Below are 12,946 nucleotides of genomic sequence, written 5' to 3'. Positions count from 1 at the left end.
TGCATAGAATTGATGGGAGGCAGTTTACAAATGTTTTCTCAGAAATAAGCTACACTGAGTACAGTATAATAGAGCTTACTCCCAGGGAACAGTAGTTAGGATCGTGACTTTATCATCCTGCCTCAGAAACCGTAAAACTCGTTCTTGGTCCCACCCTGTACACTTCAAGAGACCTTACGATCCGAGGAGCGCGCGAAAATTAGCCGCTCGATGGAGAGAGCGGAATAGTCCGTCTCTCTTTACTGGCTAGCTTGAAGAACTAATTTTCACACTTGGTTGGTTGCTTGGACGTCATTTTGCTGTGGCATGCAATGATTGGCAGAACCAGCAAAGCAAGGTGATTGTCGAGTGGCTGGGGGCGACGTTACTCTATCAATAAAAATCTCTGATTGGCTAACAGGGAAGCTGCTGATTGGATCAACCTGATGCCATTTAAACTAAAAACGTGTTGATTCGCTAGAGAGTGCTAGCGGTTATTGGGTAACAAAGGTGTCTCTCCCAGCGTAGAATATCGATTGGCGGGTTACTTAGAAGAGGTGTGTTAGGAGGGATGGCTTGATTCTCCTCCCCTTTACTCCAGCCTCGCTTGCTGCTGGGTCCTGGCTGGCTAGGCCGCGCTGTGGTAGCTGGGATGGCGGTGGCTGTGCGGGCTCTGCAGGAGCAGCTCGAGAAGGCCAAGGAGAGCCTCAAGCACGTCGATGAGAATATCCGCAAGCTCACAGGGCGGGACCCCAACGATGTGCGGTGAGGCCGGTGGGAGAGCGACTGGCCGGGGATGCGGGCCGCGGCGGAAAGGAGGGGGCTCCTTTGCAGTTACTCCACCCGAGGCTAGGCGACCTTGCTGGCCGGGCCTTTGTCCCTGGTCCATCTAAGCGATGAGGATGGCGATTAAAAAACGCCTCTTCCAGGGTGTTCCTGGGGAGGGGGGGTGAAGGGGGAAATGGAGGCGTCGGGGTCGGAAAGGGGAATCTAGGGTGAGGAGAGGCGGGACCCAGGCCCGCTCCTGCACCCGTTAGCGCTGCCCACGTGAGTTGGGAGGAGCGGCTGCTCCCTGCAAGCACGAGGTTTCCTCCTCAGCGCTTCAGATAGGTTCCCTTCTGCTCTTCCTCATTCCTGTGACTCGCTTGTGTGTTTGATTTTTATTTCAGGCCCGCTCAAGGCAGACTATTGAACATCACAGGCCCTGGTGGAGGTAGGGGCCGTGGGAGTTTATTGCTGAGGTAAGAATCGATGGGGAAGCGGAGGAAGCCGGTTGTGTGGGGTTGCGGGCGGCTCTTGTGCTGTGCTGCACGGCAGCATCCTTGTTGGCCACGGGCGTTGGGGGAAATCCGTATGTGTTGGAAGTACAAAAGGGTCAAATGCTTTGTATTGCTTGGTGTTTTGTGTTTATGTGCCGAGAGTCTGAGTCTGCCTGCCATCCAGCATTCCCTCTAACAGAGAATTCCAGAGGCTGTTGACTACAACTCCCAGCATCCCCAGCTGCAATGACCTTTGGCTGGGAATTATGGGGGTTGTAGTCAACTACATTTAGGGTTCCATGTTAGAGGGAACACTGCTGCCATCCCTATGCAGTGTGTGAGGAGAGAAGACTGCTTGCAAGCAGTGCCTTGCATTGCAGCCTTGGGCACATAATGGTGTCATATTTTCTGCTCCCTACCGTTGCTTCCCTGAGGATGCATGGTTCTCTTCCTTCTGGCATTAGAAAGTATTTGTTATAGGAGAGATCAGTGTAGAGTCCTGTGCAGTCTGCAAATATAACTCTGTTTAGGATATGTATAACTTTCACTGAAGTGTTAATTTGCAGACCATTATTGCTCAAAGTGGGTAGCCAATTCTAAGGTTTTCCTAAGAGCCAAAGGCCCTCTGAATGTAACCGAATATTGGTATGGAACTTGGTTCTGAGGCAATTGAGGCAGAGCCCTGCTTTGTGCACTTGGGTGCTATTTTAGCCTCTGCTTGCATAGCAAAAGTTACAGGCTTGGAAATTTTTGGGCTACTTCATAACTTAAAGACTTTGGCTGGCATACAGAGCAAAGATGCACCGTGCAGCTAGAGAACAGCCTAATGAAACTACCCAACTAGCTGTAGCAGGGAAGTGGCACTGTTTGATGACCTTCCCTTCCCCAGAAAGCCCTCTGTGTCACCTGAAAATATGTCCTTGAGGGCTGCACAGTCCGGATGGCACAGAGGCCTTTCTGGGGAAGGGAAGGCCATCAAGCATTGCTGCTTTCCTGCTGCAGCTAGTTGGGTAGTTTCATTAGGCTGTTCTGTAGCTGCACTGGTGCATTTTTGCTCTGTATGTTAGCTTTTAACTTTTAATGCTGAAAGTGGCAAGCTTAGTTAGCAATGTAAAGTACCTTACATTTAGAACCTACTTAAAGTAGGAATAGCCTTAATGAGTTGATGATGTCAAATAACAAGTCTTTCAAGTACTATAGCTACTTCTGATAATTTATACAGGGCAGTGGTACATATAACAGCCCTTATTTAATGTCTTATTAACCTTACAAAGCTAGGAAGTTGAAAGTGAGAAAACGTATAGGGGCAGTTCTTCCCCTGTTTAATATAAAGAGAATAAGCACTTCGAAAGGTGCCTCTAGAAAGATGCATTGCAGCACTGGCTAGCAAAGGTGCAGATATTCCAAGTCTGCTTTGCAAATAATTAGTTAACCATATGGTCATCCATCTGTTCCATTCATCTGTGCTGCTGCTCTTTCCTCCTTTCCCGAGCTGGTGGCTGCTTAGCTATTTTCTCCCTGGTGTCAGAAGATTATCCAAGTACCTTTTCTGAAGAAATGAGCCACAAAATGGTGGCCAGAAGTGGCTGCTGTCCCTTCCGGCCCTCTAGGAACTACTGATATATGGGTTTTAACCCTTCAGTATCTGTGGATACTGAAAATGGGTGTCAACAAAACACCCCCAAATAGTAGTTATATGAATAACGAGGTTCTACTGCACTTTATTGCATTGTACAAATTACATATGCAGCACTAGCTTGCTACAAAGGCAGATGCAGTTGCTTCTCAGATTCTTGCATTGAAGGAGTTTGCTGCTCTTTTCGTGATAAGCTGCAACATTGTTGCACACAATTTACATAAAGAGCTATGGCCTGGAAAAACTTGCTTAGGGCATGCTAATCTAATGCATGGATCTGCTATTTTGTTTCAGGCGTGGATTCTCGGATAGCGGAGGAGGACCCCCAGCCAAACAGAGGGACTTAGAAGGAGCGACCAGTAGGTATGTGAAAACAAAACGAAACTGTATTCTAGGATTGGATGGTTATTTTTCATCCATCCAGTTCTTTGTACTTCTCTGCTATGCTACTGTATAGCACTCAGGGCAGTTTATAGTTTAAAATAATGGTTTGCTATCTTAGATGTGATACAACTCTATTCCAGTTTCTTTAGGATTTTAGTATGAGAGTGTGGTGCTCATTTGAATACACTATATAGCATTATTGTAGTGCACCATCTGTAGGCTCAACAAAATAATTAGCTTTGAGGAATCTTCTTAAATGGTAATAAAGCAACAAACTAAGCAAGTAGCAGTTTTCCCTAGTCTTCATGTGCCACAAGTTATTGAACTTCTCTGCAGAAATTGGTAACTTGAAGCGCCCCTAAAGTACTCATAAGATATCCTTATGTGGTATTGTGGGAAGAGGATGCTGTCTTTGGCTTGACATTTTTCCTAAGCATGTTTCTTCCTCGTTGTTTCATGGCTGCTTTTGACACTTTGCCTTAAATTTAGGCTGGCTGGGGAGCGTCGGACAAGGAGAGAATCACGCCATGAAAGCGACGCAGAGGATGATGATGTTAAAAAGGTAAAATATACCTGAAAGTTGAGGGGATGAGGAGAAAATGTGTAGATATTTCCACTAATCTAGTTTTGTTCTGTCGTTGCAGCCAGCGTTGCAGTCTTCTGTTGTTGCTACCTCCAAAGAGCGAACGCGTCGAGACCTTATTCAAGATCAAACTATGGATGAAAAAGGGAAACAAAGGTACCTAAGGCTTGGTTAAATGCTTCAATGTGACATCAGGATTTTCAGTTATCAAGCACGAGTAGTAGTGCTTTTTAATGTTGAGAGCATGTCACATTATCCATGCACAACCCTGTAAAGTGAGTACTAGTGTTCTTATTGCTGCTGGGGAGCTGAGGCTGAGTGACTTGCCACAGGCCACCAAGTTCATGGCAGAGGCTAGATTCAAACCATGGAAGTTCTGATTCATATCTCAGATTTGGCTACATCAGCTAGACCTTTCTCTGTGGTGCTGGAATGGGGGAAAATGTGGAAGGTTCTCCACCTAGCTTGTCTTATGCTACTTGGTTTGCTGGTATGCACTACTGATAACATAAATTATCTTGGCCTGTTTACAAAATTGTATATACAGATCTTGATATACTGTGTCAGATAAATAACAAAGGTTACACAACTCTTGGAAAACTTGCTAATACAGGTGGGCTTGGATACTCACAGTCCTGACATCTGCAGTTCTGTGTATCCATGGTCAGGCAGTTGACACCCAGCCTTGGTATACACTGTAAATAAGGGTTAAAAACTGTGGTTCCTAGGTGGGGCTGGAAATGATCTCCAAAGTCATCTCCATCCACCATTTTGGTTTTTCACAAGAAAAATGGTGGAATTGCTGCTTTGGGGTGGCATTGCTGGACAGCTGGAGACACACCTGCAGAGTACAGGATGGTACTTTCTTTCAGTTATTCCTTCAGTTTTCAGCCTTTAAAATCCATATTGTTCCTCCAGCAACCTAACCCCCTTGATTCCCATTGCCTCAATGCCTCTTTATCTGTGGCTTCAGCTAAGAACGGAACCCCTGCAGATAGTGAGGTCCACCTGTAATATGCCCATTTCAAACTGGGCAGCAGCTAATGGGGTATTTTGAAGCTGCCTTCCACATTCACATTGTGTAGTTACATGCAAGACGAAACATCTTGGGAGATGATGTTAGTGCTGTGATACAACTGATGACAATGCTTTTCAGCAAAAGAGTTCTCAAAGTGTTTTACATAGACTAATAAGGTTCCTGTTAGGGATGTACAGAACCAGTTTGATCGTGAACCAGGCCAATTTGATTATAAACCACTTCAAGTTGGTTAGTCGAACTGACTGGTCCAGCCAATCGGTTTGACTGAACCTGTTCACATACCCAAATTTGGACCAAACCGTGTCACACTGTCTCTGCACACCCCAGTTCCTGTCCCTCAAAAGATGCCAGCAACAGCCACTGAAAGAATGCTGTACTGGGGTTAAATGAGATCAGTTGCTCTCCTGCTGCTAAATGTAAGAGAATTACTACTTTGAAAGGTGCCTCTCTGAAGGTAATCCCAAATGACTTGTAAATCTTGAACTTAAAGTTTTGGCTAGAAGCCTATCTATATGTCATACTTCCAAATAAGTGTGCTTGTAGCCTTGATCTTGAAAGAAAAACAAGTTTAACAAAACTTATTCTTTAACATTTCCTGAGAGGAGAAGTTCCAGCACACAGATGGCTACTAGTCTTGCATAAACCATTAAATCACATGTAAGTTTCCCATTCAGAAATGTGCAGCAGTGAGATGGTCCATAATAATCACAAACCAATGTTTTTTTGTGCTACTTGCCTAAAGAGTGGCCTCCTTTATTTCCTAATTTTGGCTATTTACATTCTGGCAGCCATTCTGTAATGTGATCCACATTACAACACACATAGATCTGTTGTGCCATACTAATGCTTGATCTCAAAGGCAGGTATATTTTTCTCAGGTTTCATTTTGTGCATAGAATTTCTAACGAATAGATGTTAATCTTATGTCATGAATTCACTTTTAAATGTAGACTTTTTATTTACTGTAGAAGAAGTTAAAATCTGGTTTTGCACTTGCATGGTACAATTATAGCATTTACTCAGCTCTACTCTAAGCAATAGGATACATTGATTTCTCATTAATAAAAAGGTAGTCCATTTGCAGTAGTGCTTTATAACTAAATGGTTGTGATAATGAGCGCATATTTGGAAATACAGGTGAAACTCGGAAAATTAGAATATCATGCAAAAGTCCATTAATTTCAGTAATGGAAATTAAAAGGTGAACCTGATATATGAGACAGACACATTACATGCAAAGCGAGATAAGTCAAGCCTTAATTTGTTATAATTGTGATGATCATGGCGTACAGCTCATGAAAACCCCAAATCCACAATCTCAGAAAATTAGAATATTACATGGAACCAAGAAGACAAGGATTGAAGAATAGAACAATATCGGACCTCTGACAAGTATAAGCATGCATATGTATTCAGTACTTGGTTTGGGCCCCTTTTGCAGCAATTACTGCCTCAATGCGGCGTGGCATGGATGCTATCAGCCTGTGGCACTGATGAGGTATTATGGAAGACCAGGATGCTTCATTAGCGGCCTTCAGCAATTCTGCATTGTTTGGTCTCATGTCTCTCATCCTTCTCTTGGCAATGCCCCATAGATTCTCTATGGGGTCAGGTCAGGCGAGTTTGCTGGCCAATCAAGCACAGTACACTGTATACTTTTCAGAGGTCCGATATTGTTCTATTCTTCAATCCTTGTCTTATTGGTTCCATGTAATATTCTAATTTTCTGAGATTGTGGATTTGGGGTTTTCATGAGCTGTACGCCATGATCATCACAATTATAACAAATTAAGGCTTGACTTATCTCGCTTTGCATGTAATGCGTCTGTCTCATATATCAGTTTCACCTTTTAATTTGCATTACTGAAATTAATGGAGTTTTGCACGATATTCTAATTTTCCAAGTTTCACCTGTATTAAAGCTTGGACTAATTTACTAGTCCTGATAAACTACTGAATCATAAGGAAACTACCCATTCAGAATCAGGAATGTAGCCATTCAGTGTAAGGTAAAGGTAGAGTTGATTTCAACTCCTGGCGCCCACAGAGCCCTGTGGTTTTATTTGTTAGAATACAGGAGGGGTTTACCACTGCCGCCTCCTGCACAGTATGATATGATGCCTTTCAGCATCTTTCTATATCGCTGCTGTCTGATATAGTACCAGCAGGGATTCAAACTGGCAAGCTTCTACTTGCTGGTCAAGCATTTCCCCACTGTGCCACTCATTCAGTGTAAGACATCCTGGTAAATAACATGCTAACCCTGCTACCTGGTTGGGGTGTGTGTATGTGATATCTCTGAGTCAGTGTGTTCAAATTCCTATAAGTTGTCTTTAAAAAGACTATGGAAGAAAGTGCCTACAGACACTTTTGCACTGAAAATGTAAATTGACCTAATGTAAACATAAATGGACTTACTCCTAACTCTAACACCACTATTATGAGGAGCTAGGGATTCTAGAATAATTCTCTACAACATTGTCCAGAGTTAGTTTGTAGGATTCCTTGTGGAAAGTTGCAATAACTTCATTGATGATGATTGTTAATCATAGAGATTTGTCTTGTGATTTCCAGACTATAGAGGACAGGGTGGGATTATTTAAACTGCCAGGAAAAATAAAGATTTCAATTAAGTTCTCATTTTGTAATCTCTGCATTTTTTGAATGAATACATTCTACACATTTGTACATATTTTCAGCTAAATGCTTTAGACTCGTGCAAATGCAGTATGTTGTGCTCCTACATGGTGAAAGGTGGATTTCACCATTCTTCTTCCTTCTGCTGCCCCCTGCACTCCCCAGAAATCTGTTCCTGAGGTTCTCCATCCTCAAGAGCAGGTTTCTGAGGAGTCCAGGGGGCAGCAGAAGGAAGATGGGATTAACAAAAATCACCTCTTCACCTTGCAGAAACAAAACTTATTTCATCTGTAAGAATAGATTGGATGCTAGCAACTCTTTTTAGTTTTGTTTTAACTTTATGATTTTGGTTGTATTAGGTGTCACATTAAACCAATTAGTGTTAACTCAAATCTGAATTTAGTAGAAACTGTATGCTATGCTGTATGTGTTTAAGTCCTTATTCTTATCCATCTTGGTAAACAAGGAGTCTGACCTAAAAGACAAACCTCAGTATTTTTGTGTGCTTTACCACCTTGTAAATCTGTTCATAAGCTGTGTACTTTGACTGATGCTGCCCACTGACTTTATCGCCAGTTAAACTATAGTCAGTGTAGCTATGGAAATTCATACCATCTAATAGCTGTATAACTTTTAAAATGTGCTCTTGTTATAATGCTTATCTTATGACCAGTTTGTTATTGACTGCCAGCTGCTGTTGGAAGACTTGGAAAACTTGTTTTATTGTGTAATATTACCTCTGAAAGCACATGGTATAATGTGTTCTTTCGCCTCTTCTGTGTTGTCAGGAATCGACGTATTTTTGGCCTGTTGATGGGTACTCTTCAAAAGTTCAAACAAGAATCAACAGTTGCTACTGAGAGGGTACTAACTTCAGAAATATCTAACTTGTGAACTAGAGAATATTCCTATACCACATTGTGCCTTGTTCCTAGCTGCTCAGTAACTTAAGCACAAATATATACCTGTGTAATGTGAAAGTGTTAGACTTGAACATCACTTTGGGGTGTAAATGCTGGCAGAAAGAGCCTAAATATATTGATTTAAAGGACCTATTTCAGTCAAACTTACCCAAGGATCAACAAATACTGTAATGAGTGATGGTCACAAACTTAATTGTAACCTATTCTTTCTTACCATAAGAATAAGTTATTAAAAAGCTTCCAACAATACAGTGAGGCATCCTCTTCCAAAGTGGTGTCCAGTTTAGTGTCATAGGTTGGAGGGGTACATGCACACTACCTGCCACCCCTCCCTCGTAAAAATTTCACTCACTGGACACCAAGTGCAGAAGCAAATGCCTCCCAAATATTCTTATGAAGTTGTATATTCTGTCTTTGGTGCACTTGTACCAGAGAAATATAGTATTTGGGATGTATAATTTTACTCTTGAATTTTTGGATTAGTTGAGATTGCACATTTTGATAACCATACTATTATTGAGCTAGCATTAAGCATTAAAGTTGTTGTCTTCACCTCCAGCAAAAAAGGCGCCAAGAAATTGAACAGAAACTTGAAGTGCAAGCAGAGGAAGAGAGAAAGCAAGTTGAGAATGAGAGGCGGGAACTCTTCGAGGAAAGACGTGCTAAACAGACAGAACTGCGGTTACTGGAACAAAAAGTTGAACTTGCTCAGTTGGTAAGTTTGGATTCAGCAACTTCTCTGTGGTGGTTATGTTGTGGATGATACTGAAGTAACAAATATTCTTTGTTCTTTACTAGCAAGAGGAATGGAATGATCATAATGTCAAAATTATTAAATACATAAGAACAAAGACAAGGCCTCATTTGTTCTACATACCTGGCAGAATGTGTCCTGCTACGCAGAAGTTGTTTGATGATTCTAAAAAAAAACTAAACGGTATGTTGTATGTAATAAAGTAAATGCTTTCTGTTGTGCTAGTGTTTTACTACTGAAATGTAGAGGTAATACTTGAACACTAATGTAACACTTTACACTGAATTGCGTAGAGGCAAATTTAGAAAATGCAGCACTTTTCTACTTTAGAATGCTTACTGTTAGTAAGGTATAGTCTAACTTGCATAAGACAGTCCTGTCACACTGCTGGATATGTTCTTGTGCTTGTCACATGATGGTGAACTTGTGGGATCTTAAATGGAAGAGATAATCCATTTGGAAATGTGCATAGTGGCTTCACTTAAAATCCTCTCATTGATCTATAGTTCTTGACTGATACTTAACTACATTTTCAGCAAAGTCTAAATGTGGGGTTTCGGTTGACCTAATCATCCCTTTCTAAATTGGCTTTCCTTGATAAACTGCTTCCATCTGCTAGTTGTACAATTTGTATAAAAGTATTCTGAAGAGAGCAGGAACTCTGTTTACACAGATGAAAGCCTGATTCACAGAATAGATCTGTACAGAAACCAGAGTTCTGTTAACTGTTCATGTTAAGTTTACTTTGTTCTCTCATTCTCTAGCACTGTTTGAAACTAGGCGCATTGAATTTGCTGAGCAAATTAATAAAATGGAAGCCAGGCCCAGGCGACAGTCTATGAAGGAAAAAGAACATCAGGAGGTGCAGAAAGAAGAAAAGAAGGAAGACCAGAACAAGGAGCAGGAAGAGGGTAAGGTGGTTCAGCAGGTGGAAGAGATGGAGACAGGTAATCAGAGCAATGATGTAGAAATGGAAGAGATAGGGGAGGAAAAGGAGGTAGCTGCTAGTCATAGTGATGAGGAGATAGAACAGGAGGAGGAAGAACAGAAAGAGGAAATGGAGATTAAAGTAGATGAGGGAGTAGCAATTAAAGAGAACAACAGGCAGGAGGATAGTCAGGAGGATATTGTGTTGGCAAAAGAGGAAGGTGAAAATGCTTTGCCAATAGATGGTGAGCATAACAATGTATTGGAAACTAATGAGGCAAATAATGTAGAACCACTAGAAAGTGAGAATAGCAAAGAAATTGAACCAGAAATTGAGTGTAATGCTCAGCCAGAACAGGAGTGCCCTGTTCTTTCCCGGGAGAAAGAGGAAGTCAGCAAGCCAGAAGCTGAACCCAAACCCAAGGAGGCAGAAGAGAAGGAGCCTGAATCCACTCCAGTATCGGAGGCTGAGGCCCAGCCTCAGCCAGAGCCTGTGCTTTGGCCACAGCCTCCACCATTACTGGAAACTGCTCAAGTTCAAGAACCTCAGGTAGAGAAAGAAGAAACTATAGTGCCTGAAAAGCTGCCTGAGACTCAGGCAGACCAGGTCCAGGCGGTAACTGTAGAACTCAAGAACAAGATTAGGAGCAGGAGCAGAGGTAGAACAAGGAACAAAACTAGTAAGAGTCGAAGTCGGAGTACAAGCAGCAGCACTAGCAGTACTAGCTCTACTAGTAGCAGTAGTGGCAGCAGTTCTAGCAGCGGCACCAGTAGTAGTCGGAGTAGTTCCAGCAGCAGCAGTAGCACAAGTGGAAGTAGTAGTCGAGAAAGTAGTAGCAGTTCTAGTAGCAGTGAGAGCAGAAGCCGAAGCAGAGGGCGTGGGCATAACAGGGATAGGAAGCGCAGGAGGAGTCTGGATCGCAAGCGAAGGGATAATTCAGGTGTAGATAGAAGTCACAAGTCTTCAAAAGGTGGTAGCGGCAGAGATGCAAAAGGATCGAAGGATAAAAGTTCAAGGTCCGACAGAAAAAGGTCTATATCAGAAAGTAGTCGGTCAGGCAAAAGAACTTCACGGAGTGAAAGAGACCGTAAATCAGACAGGAAAGACAAAAGGCGTTGACAGAAGAGACCAGGCTCCTTAGCCCAATCTTTGCAGCAGAAGATTACTTGATGAGTGAAAGGATTCCATGTGAGGAAGAAAAGGCTGCCTTAATTGCATGCTGTATAAAATCTTTTGGAGAAATGCAGACTCTTTACCAGGCAATTCTTGTGCTTTTTACATGGTTTTGTAAAAGGTTACTTATCAAATTATGTGAGGATGCAAATGTGTATAAATAAAAGGATTGACAACCCCTTCATCTTTTAAATATTCTCTACTTTAGAGTCTCTGTATATTTTAATAGGTAAATCGTTATGTTTGTGTGACTTACTTCTTAGTCTTTTGTAGAAACAACTGTACATTTTGCAGAGGTTTGAGAGCCTGTTGCCATTTCATCTTGCATAGAAATCTTTTCCCCTTGATTGACATCCTTCAGTTTTAATATTTACCTATTCCCCCTCCGTTAAGAAGGTGAATTCCCAAGTCCTATGAAGGAGCACTCACCTGTGCATAACCTAGGTTTTCTTTCTGTGCTTTCACTATACATACTTGAGCTTTTACTAATGTTCCTTGATGAACTTTTTGCTCATATATGGGAGCAAAGTTGGTACATCAGAGTAGTTAGAGCTGGCCTGGAAAACTAAAATCTGTCCAGCTCTTGTCTGCCCACAATCCCTATCTTCCCCCTAACATTAGGGTAACACTTCACTTAACCTTTTTAACCTGTATTTCCATTAAACTCTGCTTTGCTTTATATTGGAGGAAGTCTGTAGGTAGCTTCTAAACCAGATTATAGTTGGCCATAGAATAAACCTACAAATGCCAATAAAAATGCATTATACCATAAAATTAATCTGGGACTAAAATGTATGTTGTGCTTAAGAATATCTGTTGAATGGGGAAATGGGGCTCAAACTAGGAATTTCTGTAACAGCTAAAGCAAATAGCTGGAGGTATAGCTGATGTAAAAAGGTGACATTGTTTTTAAATTTTCTATACAATTGCAGTGTATTCATTGGCTTGTTCTGTAAAGGTCCAAATAAAAGTGCTTTATATACATTTACTGTTAAAGTTCTTTTTTGTACTTGTTGAAGTATTTGGTATTGGCAGACTACAAATATGGATTAAAATCATCATTCCAGCCATTCAGAACTCCACAAAGATTTAACACTACTACTTCTGGCAACAGCTAGGGTGGAAGTTGGAATTGGTGGATGGGTGGCATGGGGCCACTGAATGCATTGTGTGCTAGAATATGAACAATTGTATTGGCAGAAAAAAAAATCACACAACTTAAAATAGATAATGGAATAACTCAGGAGGATAAGTTCCTTTAATGCATGGTTTGCCTTCATTGGTCATGTGAACACACAAGATTGCCGCAGTGCATCTTCTAGTCAAAGTTCTTTTTTGGCAGAATGTGTTAGGGTAGGACATGTCACAGATTATGCTGTTTGAGTCCATCACATTTTACATAACTAAAACACATATCTAAATTCATTTGGCAATACTTAACTGCTACATCCACTATGGATAACATTATTACAATTACATAGCTTTGTGACTCGAATACTCTGCACTAGGTTTCATTTTTAAAAGTTATGGAAATACAATTAAAATCATTCCAACCATAAACAAATTTAAAACTGGAAATCCTTCAGGATCCAGACCATTAGTCAAGACTGAGTACCATTGAAATGAGAAGTTAGTCATGATTAACAACTTC

The 12,946-nt window shown here is 41.5% G+C and overlaps 1 protein-coding gene across 1 annotated transcript; it reads left to right on the top strand.

Annotated features, from left to right (window-relative positions):
• Positions 1-494: 494 nt before the first annotated feature.
• PNN (pinin, desmosome associated protein) lies at positions 495-12,279 on the top strand. Its single transcript, XM_053287452.1, has 9 exons — positions 495-744; positions 1,149-1,220; positions 3,169-3,237; positions 3,748-3,820; positions 3,903-3,997; positions 8,306-8,381; positions 9,000-9,155; positions 9,239-9,377; positions 9,959-12,279. The coding sequence occupies exons 1-9, from the start codon at positions 632-634 to the stop codon at positions 11,239-11,241; spliced, it is 2,076 nt and encodes a 691-aa protein (XP_053143427.1). The 5' UTR covers positions 495-631; the 3' UTR covers positions 11,242-12,279.
• Positions 12,280-12,946: the final 667 nt, after the last annotated feature.

The sequence above is a fragment of the Hemicordylus capensis genome, chromosome 1 (genome assembly GCF_027244095.1).
Source record: "Hemicordylus capensis ecotype Gifberg chromosome 1, rHemCap1.1.pri, whole genome shotgun sequence".
NCBI lineage: Eukaryota > Metazoa > Chordata > Lepidosauria > Squamata > Cordylidae > Hemicordylus > Hemicordylus capensis.
This window is presented reverse-complemented; position numbering and strand designations above follow the sequence as displayed.

Coding starts and splice junctions, on each gene's coding strand:
- PNN (XM_053287452.1), top strand. CDS start 632: ATGGCGGTGGCTGTGCGGGCTCTGCAGGAGCAGCTCGAGAAGGCCAAG. Junction 745..1,148: donor CGGGACCCCAACGATGTGCG/GTGAGGCCGGTG, acceptor TTTTTATTTCAG/GCCCGCTCAAGGCAGACTAT. Junction 9,156..9,238: donor AAGTTGAACTTGCTCAGTTG/GTAAGTTTGGAT, acceptor GTTCTTTACTAG/CAAGAGGAATGGAATGATCA.